At 41.1% G+C, this 10,860-nt stretch overlaps 1 protein-coding gene across 1 annotated transcript; it reads left to right on the top strand.

The window, feature by feature from the left end:
* Window positions 1–2,367: 2,367 nt before the first annotated feature.
* RBM11 (RNA binding motif protein 11) lies at window positions 2,368–10,472 on the top strand. Its single transcript, XM_020785450.3, has 5 exons — window positions 2,368–2,762; window positions 3,992–4,154; window positions 5,313–5,385; window positions 7,327–7,420; window positions 8,817–10,472. The coding sequence occupies exons 1-5, from the start codon at window positions 2,661–2,663 to the stop codon at window positions 9,096–9,098; spliced, it is 714 nt and encodes a 237-aa protein (XP_020641109.3). The 5' UTR covers window positions 2,368–2,660; the 3' UTR covers window positions 9,099–10,472.
* Window positions 10,473–10,860: the final 388 nt, after the last annotated feature.

Below are 10,860 nucleotides of genomic sequence, written 5' to 3'. Positions count from 1 at the left end.
GGAGGCAGTGACAGATTTTACTTTCCTGGGCTCCATGATCACTGCAGATGGTGACAGCAGCCACAAAATTAAAAGATGCCTGCTTTTTGGGAGGAAAACGATGACAAACCTCGACCGTATCTTAAAAAGCAGAGACATCACCTTGCCAACAAAGGTCTGCATAGTCAAAGCTGTTGTTTTTTCCAGTAGTGTTGTATGGAAGTGAGAGCTAGACCATAAAGAAAGCTGACTGCCGAAGAATTGATGCTTTTGAATTGTGTTGATGGAGGAGACTTTTGAGAGTCCCCTGGATTGTAAGGAGATCAAACCTATCCATTCTGAAGGAAATCAACCCCGAGTGCTCACTAGGACAGATCCTGAAACTGAGGCTCCAATACTTTGGCCATCTCATGAGAAGACTGCCTGGAAAAGACCATGATGTTGGGAAAATGTGAGGGCAAGAGGAGTAGGGGATGACAGAGGACAAGATGGTTGGACAGTGTCATCGAAGCTACCAGCATGAATTTGACCCAGCTCCGGGAGGCAGTGGAAGACAGGAGGGCCTGGTGTGCTCTGGTCCATGGGGTCACGAAGAGTCAGATAAGACTTAATAAAAAATAACAACAAAAAATCTTAAGGGTTTGCCCTTCACAATGAGGAAAACAGCATTGTATTTTTATTAGGTTTCCCTGAATGTGTTACTATATCTGCATATGTAAATGGAAACCCAGGGAGACTCTCAGAAATATTTACTAATTTTCCATAACTTTCTTACAGTCATTTCCTTTAAGACACTCAAATTCACAAAATCAGGTAGTGATTCATCACCTGCCACCAGGATATGGGTGCAGGCCTGTTTGAACATCCCAGCTTCAGGCATAAGCCATGCAGTCACCTGTATCTCATCATTATTTATTTAGTTTTGTTACATTTATATCCGTCCTCTCTTCCAGTGAGTTCATGGTAATATACACAACTCTCTTTCTCTTTTTATGGCATTTATGCTGAAAACACACAGAAAGGTCAATGTGGCTGAGTCACAGATGATGAAATCAAAAGGCACAATAACAGAAAGAGGGGTTTATTTAACGATAATGTCATCACTTATTCACACATATAAGAAAATAAGGTATGTCATCTTTACATTTGTGCTGTTACAGAATTTTAGAAATTAAAATATGTGTATTAGATTATATATGCATTAAATAACTTTTATCTTCAACCATGGAAGTCAAGTCAGTGCCAGAATGACACATGAGGAAGGGAGGAGGTTAAAAACATGACAGCATAAAGGCTCTACAGTTATACTTATATCACGTCATGGCCACAATCAAGAAAAGACTGAAAGGACACTGATCAGGCAACATACAAAACAAATAGCTTGCACAGCAAATATGTCATAGACCTAATAATGTTAATTAGAATACATTAAGAGGGTGCCACCTAAGCAAGTACAGACAGCATAGCAAATCGTTAGAAACACTGCAGTATCAGGATGGACCATGTGAGGGCAGCCCAAGTTAAGGAACCCTCCAATTTTGTATCCAAACGGCAAGCACACCCACCTACTTCCAGGATTAGACAGTACAATAGTTGCAAACCTAGCAAAATCGCTGTTTCTTTAAGGCCTATCAGAATAGATCCTTACCTCCCAAGTGAGAAATCACAAGCCCAGTAGAAAGCAGCTGTGCTTTTCAAATTTCCAATGGAACTAAAATGAGTGTTTACCTTAATAAAAGTCCTTTTCCTATTCATACTCTGCACTTGTGTCCCACCCCTCATGCCAATATTGCTGTAAATATTTCAGCTGTAGATAAGTTTCAAAAAATATATACATATTACTATCCACTTTTTGTCCAGTAAGAAAAGTAAGAATGGAGGAAGAAAAACGTAACAGAAATATAATTGGAAGGAGGAAGGAACACAAGAAAAATGTGCATGGTAAGAAGAATACATATAACGGCTGTAAGGTATGAAAACGGCCAACATGAAGCCATTCAGGGAGAAGGAAAAGGAAGGCGACACAGAAGGCATCTACAGGATAGGATCCAGGGCTTGGGGCAGTGACATTTTGGAACTACAATTCTCAGAAACCGGGACGGGGCGATATCCTGAAAGGTACAGTTCAATTAAAAAAATTAAAAGTGTTTCTCCATCTGGAATTGCAACCTTGGGAAATCCCCTTCCCGAACTTCTTCCATCGGAGTGGTGGCTTGGGCGCGGGTTCGGCAGGTCGACGGAGGGGGGGGGTCGCCTGAGAGCCCGAGGGCCCTGCTTTGGCGTTGCCAGTTCGTCTCCTTTTCCTTCCCATGCCCGCCGCTCAACGAACACGGCCACCCGAGACCACGTTGCAGCTCTCTTGAAGAAAGGCACTCTGGCACACGAAACGGTCATTCCGTGACCTCTCGGTGAACTTCAACAGGCCAGGGGCCTCGTTGAGGCGGCCCCGCGCAAACAGCCAAAACAGGGGACCCCACCGGAGTAACCCTCGCCCGGCTTGCCGCAAAGCGCGCCGTTCCCACGCGCTCTTTGCCGCTCTCGCCTGGTCGCGCGGGAACGGCGCGTCTTCCGCGCTTGACGGTAGTTCGCCTCACCGGCAGCCTCTCCCTCTCGCGGCCCGTCATATTCCCCCTGAAGATGGAGCGTCCGCGTTGAGGACGACGCGGCTTGCACCGGCCGCCATGGCCATGGCCGCCTCCGGCAGGGCGGTGGACCGGACCCTTTTCGTGGGGAACCTGGAGAGTCGCGTGCGCGAGGAGATCCTCTACGAGCTGTTCCTGCAGGTGCCAGGGAGGGGGCGGGGCCAGGCCGGAGAAGGGGAGGGGCCAGGGGGCGGAGCGGAGAGAAAGACAGACAGACAGAGACCCCCGCAGACGCCCACGGGGTGGGTGCGCAAGGAACGGGGTCCTTGGCGTCTGCCGTGACTTCAGAATAAGCCTTTCCAGGGATGGCAGGGGGGAAAAAAACAGAGGGTGGGTTGCTCTGATGACGGCGTGTTTGCCAAGCCAAGGGTGTCTGCAGCGCTTTAGGTAGGTTGGGAGCTCTATTCCCTTCCTCCTCCTCCCCCCGGCCCTCCTTGACAGGGGCTGGACTCGATGATCCCCAGGGTCCCTTAGCCAGCTCTGCAGGGCTGAGATGGTTACAGTGTCGACTGTGCCCCCAGAGAGCCTGGTGGGCTGTGAAGGATGAACGCAGCCTTTTCTGCAGGAATTGCCCACGCTTACTCAATACAGAACTGGAATGTTGCAGGAACAGCGCAATGCATCGGTCAGCCCTGATGCTGCTGCTTGTTCTGCTTTGCAAACATCGGGTGCTCTCGGTTTAGAAATATTCAAAAATAGATATGATAGATAACACTAGGAGCGGTTATTCTTGCAGTTAGGTAAGAATATGTCTGTCCTCTCAGAAATATTCTGTTCAGTCATTGCAGGGGAGGTTAACAGCTTTTAGCCTTTTTCCCTCTTCCCTGGAAGTGTAAAGTATATCAAGCTCTTAAAAGTAAATTTATAGTGTTTTCCTAGTTGTCTGACTCCATGAATCTAAATCAGATTCCTAAATCAAAAAGGGATAAAATCCGAAATAAGTTTGCAGTCTGTGGACACAACAATGGAAGCTGCAATTCCAAACGTGCTCCTGTTTTTCATTTTGGGACTGAGTTTTACTGTAGATCCCATGACTTTAAACTGTTTATCTAGCTCAGTTTTTAGAATGATATACCTCACCAGACCTGATTTTTTTTAACTAGCTCAGTGAAGATACTTGGATAACTTGAGAGCTCACATTATGTCTTATAACTCATCCTAATAAAGCTATTCCTACAAGTGGATCACAGAAATTGAACTCTATATATTGATAAAAATTGCTGGACTGGCAGCATAATGTCATGTGTTTGATGCTGGGTATTGTCAAATATCGCTAGTATTGTATATCTTCTGCTGAGATGGTTCAGCAAATCTCAAAGCAGGAAGTAAAAAACAATTTAAGTGAAAGTAATATTTAAGTTTTTTTGCAGGCTGGACCAGTAACCAAAGTGACCATATGCAAGGACAAAGATGGAAAACCCAAGACTTTTGGATTTGTCTGCTTTAAACACACAGAGTCAGTGCCTTATGCTATAGCTTTGCTCAATGGGATTCGTTTATATGGAAGACCAATTAAAGTGCAATATCGGTTTGGTAGGTTTAGCTACCTGCCAATAATTCTTGATTTTAAAAATAAAAACTAGTCTCTCTAGAATTAAAGTCATGCATAATCCTACAATGAGAAATAATATGTAAATAAGTACAGCTGAATAAAATACAGAGCAGGTGTGTGTTACATTAAAGATATTAGGTATCTTTATTTGGGGAAAACACAAAGCAAAATACTTTTGTCATTTAATATTGTTCTGCTTTTAAATACTAGCAACTTTGCAATATAGCAAGTATTTCTAGTTCTGTTAGAATAAATGGAGTATCTTGTAGAGACAGTTTTGTTTTCAAAGAGAATATGAGATAAAGGAAATTCTCTGTGAGGAATGCTTTTATTCTTTAAATATGTGCTCTGTTTTCTAGCTGATAATTTGTTGTCCATGAAATGCTCAATGAAATAAAACCTATCCACAGTGGTTTTGCCCAAACTGCCCCCCTTTTACCTTTTCTTTCTTCTTGCAAGTTAGTTGGTACGTGTAATTCCCCCTCCCTTTTTCCCTTTTCAGTTTTGTCTGCTATAGACTTGAGCTTGAAAATAATTGTCAAGAGACTGGTTGTCCCCCTTTCTCATGCAATGTAGCAGAAATAATTGTTTGCATTCTTTCAAGAGTTTTCAGCCCCTTATGCTAGGAACTGCTTGGGTTTGTTTGTCTGTTTGTTTGTTTTTGTTTTTGCTTTACTATTGATCTGCAGTGAATATGCATAATTCCCTACACTCACAAATATTTAACTATTATTCCGAAACCTATCTTGGGCTGCATCTTGTGCTTCTGGTCATAGAAATTTAGATTGTTCCCTTTGTTTTTTGAGCATTTGGCTGTTATAATAAGGTTCTTGAAACTTTCCTGCTTTCAAAAATAGTTCACTGTATAATATGGGCCACTATAGCTAGAAAACCAAGCCTAGAACCCTCTATTTGGCTAACAGCAACACTATCAAGATTTAATGTAAGCCTGCCTCCCTTCTTCCAGTTTTTTAAAATAGTGCTTTAAATAAACTGGATATGGAATGTTATTTTTTTTCTGGATTTTATCCCTATATTTCTCTATTGGAATTTATCACATATTTCAGACAAACAGATGTTATAGATGGCTGACTTAAAATGACAAATCTTAATTCTAAATACTTTTGTTCCAATCACAGGGAGTTCTCATCCTCCTGAATTAAGCAGTCCTTGCCAAAACATGGAGAATGATGTACAGTCTCCAATATATAGGTATTTTTTCCAGTTTGAAAACATTAAGAGTTTTGTTTTACAGGTATAAATTCTTCTCTCATGTCAACTATTTCATGTAATTGGGCAAAGCATCTATGTAGTGAAGGTTTCTGTTAACATTCCTAAACATCAGATCTAATCCCATATAGAAAGAGGTTTTAAAACACTGCCAGATAGCTTTTGGTGATCTTAACTGTGCAATTGAAAGCATCCTCTTGAACTCTGTAAGTGTTGGATTGCATTGGTAGAAGGTTTGTTTGTTTGTTTGTTTGTTTGTTGTCATTGTAAGTATATACACAGTACTGTATACCCATACAATGAAATTCATAGACATCCAGAGACCAGACACATGCACACACATAAAATTCCCCAAACACTCCCCACCCACTAAAAAAAATCCCCCAACACTCCCCACCGACTAAAAGTCCCCCACTAAAAATACAAACATCTACACCGCAGGCCAAGTAACACAGTCCAACTAACTATTCACTACTGGTGGTCTTTAAGCTCATTATTAAGTGCAATTATAGCTCTGGGATAAAAACTATTCAGAAAACGTGTGGTCCGAGTCTTAATTGTTCTATATCTTCTGACAGTGCCAGCCTAAACTTTGGTGAAAGAATATAACTGGTCTTCCAGTTTTCGCATTGATTCAATTGATTCAATATGCTGGTTTTATCATCCAAAATTATTTAAGCAAAAATCCACCCTTCCTGCTCAGAACTCATTCCTAAATTATGTGGAATCCTACACCGTAAGGTACATCCAGTCCTAGCTCTATTCACCTTGGTATCTCTTTTTATACAGTTAGAGAATTAAATATCAAAGAGATTTATGATGTTGTCACCTACATCAGAGTAGGCAAAGTGCAGGCCACCAAATACAGTGGTACCTCGACTTACAAACTTAATCCGTTTTAGAACGGCGTTCATACGTCAAAAAGTTCGTAAGTCGAAGTACCATTTTCCATTGAAATGCATGGGAATGGAATTAATCCGTTCCAGCATTTAAAAAAAAAAATTACCTTCGGAGGTCTCAAAGGGCTTCCTCTGATGTCGGGGGGGAAAGCCCTTTGAAACTTCCGAAGGCAAAAAGGAAGGGAGAAAGGGCTGGAAATTCGAAATTTCCAGCCCTTCCTCCCTGCCTTTTTGCCTTCGGAGGTCTCTAACGTCTTCCTCCAATGTCAGGGGGAAAGCCCTTTGAGACCTCTGAAGGTGCCGATTGTGGTGGCGGGGACCCCCATTGAGGTCTCCCAGGTCTTCCCTGCCACCATGGGAGACCTCCCTGGGGGTCCCCACCCCCACAATTGGCTCCTTTGGAGGTCTCAAAGGGCTTTCCCCCTGACATCGGAGGAAGCCGTTTGAGACCTCCTTAGGCAAAAAGGCAGGGAGAAAGGGCTGGAAATTCGAATTTTCCACCCTTTCTCCCTACCTTTTTCCCTTTGGAAGTCTCAAACGGCTTCCTCCGATGTCAAGAGGAAAGCTCTTTGAGACCTCCAAAGGCAACAAATGGCTCCATTTGCAAAAAAAAATGGCATTTACTTGCAAACGGAGCCTCGACCTCGTTTGTAGGTCGAGGCTCTGTTCACAAGTCAACATCAGTTTTTTGCAAACGGAGCCATTCGTAAATAGAAAAGTTTGTATGTAGGGACGTTCGTAAGTCGAGGGTTGACTATTCTTGCAACTCCCGGTTTTATTCTTCAGTGGCTAATGCTGGCTAAGACTGAGGAAAGTTGCAGTTCGAAAGGATCTGGAAAACTGTACTGACCTCTCCCCCCTGGAAATGAATCCCATTGAATGCACTGAGGTTTGTTTGTTCGTTCTTGTCCATGTATAACACTAACCAGTAATTCAGATCTGTATGTATTTGTCATTAATTTTGGACAAATGTATGATAATTAATTCATCACATGCCCACATTTGTGTGTTACTGTTTTTGTAGGAATGTGGAGCCTTATGGTGGTACTGCATCACATGCTAGTCCTTTTCAGATAAATAACAATCCACATCAGAGTTATTCAGCCTTTCAAAACATGGTAAGTTTGGAATAATGATCATAACCTGTTACAGAAAAAAAAAGAAAATATCATTTTTTGCAACAATTTTATTTCAATGTGAACTTTTGTGAATCAAAGTCAACTACTAAATTTTCTTTCTTTGTTCTTTTCCTTTGCTAACATTCTGAGATAGATTAACACAGCTACATCTTTGGAAATCCATCACCATAACAGATACTGTAGGCAAGTTGCGGTGCTTATGTGACACTCTCAGGAGGGTCTTGCCCTAACCACTCTGCCACGCTATCCTGCTATTCCGGATTGTGTGTGAGATTTAGAAGGGTCCTAGCTACAGAATCTTCTAAAAACCTTACAGTGGTGCCCTGCATAGCGACGTTAATCCGTTCCAGGATTAACGTCGCTATCCGGAAACATTGCTATGCGGGGGGGGGGACCCCATAGGAACGCATTAAAGATCCTCCATAGGGGCGGCCATTTTCGGTGCCTCTTAAGCGAGGAAACACAGCGGGTGGCCATTTTGTTTACCCAGTGGCCATTTTGAAACCGCCGATCAGCTCGCCGAAAATGGGGGCTTTGCAATGATCGCTTCCCTGCGATCATCGCAAAGCGAAATTTCCTCATAGGGACCATTGCAAAGCGATCACTTTTGCGATGGCAAAAAGTCCATCTCAAAGCAATTTCATCGCTATACGGAGTAATCGCTATGCGAGGCACCACTGTACTTTTGTGTCCTATTGGATGGATCCAGACTAGAAATGGGCATGAAGCCAGCTCTGCCTTGTCTGTTGGGAGTCCACTCAAGAGCCAGTGTCCTGGCTTCTCTGTCCAATCTCCAGATGTTGCCTCTAAGTGGATGCCTACTGGAGGAGGTGGCACTGAATACTTGTTTTTCCAAAGGACTTAACTGGCTATTCACGCCCATGTCTAATCCAAACTAATGCATTTTTAATTAGAAAAAAAATGCTAACTTTTTCCTTGCTGATGTCCATTTGCAATTTGATATGATGTATTCTGGGCTGGGGCAGTAGCATAGCAGTCCAACAATGAATAGTATTAGTGATATAAAACTGGCAAGGAGGTATTGTTCAGACAACTGAAGTGGGAGTATATGTGCAGTGGCATGTCTTCGGTACATAATTTATGTGCTGTAGACCCTCATTATGACCACCACTTGGTACTGTGTTTTGTGTTTGAACTGCAAGTGACTTTGTGAACTCTCTTTTGAAGTGTAGTCAACTTTACTGTGTTTGTATGTATAGCTAAAAAATAACTTATTTTTACAACCTACCTTTATAATTCAAAATACTGCGTACCAAGAGAAGCTGGTCAAATAACTTTTGTTCTCTGTAACTAGCAATAGTGTCTAAGGATCAAGCTTTGAAATGGTAATTATAATCTGTCTTCTGTTTCCTAGATGACATGTCTTTTAGCCCAGCAGTGTACACCTTTTAGTCCGATTGGGCAGCCATTTCCTTACTATCAGATGACGACACCACCACCACCACAAGTTCCCATTTTTCCTCTATCGCCCTACCTGAATCCAGGACAAAACTCTTTTGAATGTGTCTACTCAGAACTGAATAACCATTCACAGTATCTAGTTAAGGAACATGCACATAAACGAAAAAGACTTCAGGAAACTAGTGACAGTGACAGTAGCATGGAAAATGACAGGAAAAAAACAAAGAGAAAATGAATAAAAATATATAAACTGGAATAGGCTTGACTGCATAGTTTTCAAAGGGCGGAAAGCTCTTTACATTTCACAGTATAGATTCACAAGAAATACGTAACCTCAATCTGAAGAAGAGTGATTGGTTTGTGATGAATTATTATACAAGGTAATTCAGAGAATAAAGGAAAAGTAGTTTTTTAGAGTTCTCTTTCATCATTGCCTTATTCTTCATCAGTGATTAAAAGTATACATACATATTTTAAAAATACAGGAAGCATTATAGCCTCTCCTAATAGCTTCATCCACAATAAATGTGAGTTGACTTCAGATGTATTAGTTATTCAACAGTGTTTGAGTAGCTTCTTGCCCTGCCCCCCCCCCTTCTGCATTCCTCACACAATTCTTGAAGCTTGGTTGTGTAGGCCTATGGAAACAACATGTGAAGAGAATTCTGGTGGTAGGCTGCAGCCCATTCAATCATTCTTAATTGTGTGTTCTCCACATGCAGTGAGGGGAGCATGTTAGCCCTGCCACATCCACAGATTCTTTCAACATGCAAAATACTCTGAATACTCTGAGAGTACTGCATCTACATGAGCCAAAATCATATTATTTTCTGTTGTCTTGCTTAGGTGGATACTGCAGACTCGTGCTCTTCATTCTGTTGCTTTTGCAGGCTGAAAGTGATAATGGGGGCAGCATGGAATACACATGCTTTAAGAATGACCGAATAAGGGCTTTTATGTGGAGAACATTTAGACATGTAGGCAAAAAAATTCTTGCACATAAAAATCTAGTGTTAGGCTTAAGTTATAGACTTCTCTCTGTTGCACTCGCTTCCCTGTAGAAGGTGTTTGTATATTTAAAGTTTTTCTATTTATTTTTAATTGCAGAGAAATATCCAAATAACAATTCAGCTGCAGGCCCCAAAAGGCTGTGTCACTTTCGTACCTGAACTGGCCTTAGGGGTGGTGAGAGCATACTTAGAAATTACTACTGATTCTGAAGGGACTTAGTGCCCAAATAGGTGCACATATGACTTCAACCTCACTTAGACAGAGGAAAGTATGTTAGTATAATCAGTTGGATTATGTTCTGGATAAATATGGTAATGATCTGAAAATTATGTATGCAAGGAAACAGAATATTATAGGCTAATGTTTATTGAAAGCAGCATGACAATGAAGTAGTTTATCTAAAAATATTTGGTTAAACTTGAAAACAAATATGCCTCATAAAAATATGTTTTTGAAATGGAAAATGCCAAGGATTTCTGCTTTGCAAAATATGTGTCACATACTATGTATGTTTTCTAATGGAAAGAAAAATCTTGAACCTTCATACAGTGTTACAGTTGGTTGCAAATACAATAATAAAGTTTGTGGTTAAAATCTACTTTTTCATAAAATATTATTTGTAGCTCATGAGCTTTGCTGGGGTTTTTTTCAGAATCAAAACTAATACCAATCAAGAAACGATTTTAGATTTATATATAAAGAATACAAAGATTTTTTTGTACTGGAAAATGAATGGATCAGAGGCATGCATACTTAATATGAATAGAGTGGATGATTGTATACTCTGTGTTCTCCTATCCTCAAAACCCTTTTCCCATCCCCTCCACTCCCTTTTACCTTTTGTATTCCCTACCCCATTCCTAGTAGATTAAAAAAATAAATTAATAAAAAAAGAAAAACGATTTTAGATTAACAGGAACGAGTGATTTTAAGGATAGCATTGAATTGTGAACTTCTAGTAGTGAAATGGCAGATTTGGAAATTAG

This window comes from Pogona vitticeps, chromosome 3 (assembly GCF_051106095.1).
Source record: "Pogona vitticeps strain Pit_001003342236 chromosome 3, PviZW2.1, whole genome shotgun sequence".
Lineage (NCBI taxonomy): Eukaryota > Metazoa > Chordata > Lepidosauria > Squamata > Agamidae > Pogona > Pogona vitticeps.
This window is presented reverse-complemented; position numbering and strand designations above follow the sequence as displayed.

Bases quoted from the DNA above. Each gene is read 5' to 3' on its own strand.
- RBM11 (XM_020785450.3), top strand. From the start codon at position 2,661: ATGGCCATGGCCGCCTCCGGCAGGGCGGTGGACCGGACCCTTTTCGTG. The intron at 4,155-5,312 runs GTAGGTTTAGCT...TTCCAATCACAG, and splicing joins TAAAGTGCAATATCGGTTTG to GGAGTTCTCATCCTCCTGAA. The intron at 7,421-8,816 runs GTAAGTTTGGAA...TCTGTTTCCTAG, and splicing joins ATTCAGCCTTTCAAAACATG to ATGACATGTCTTTTAGCCCA.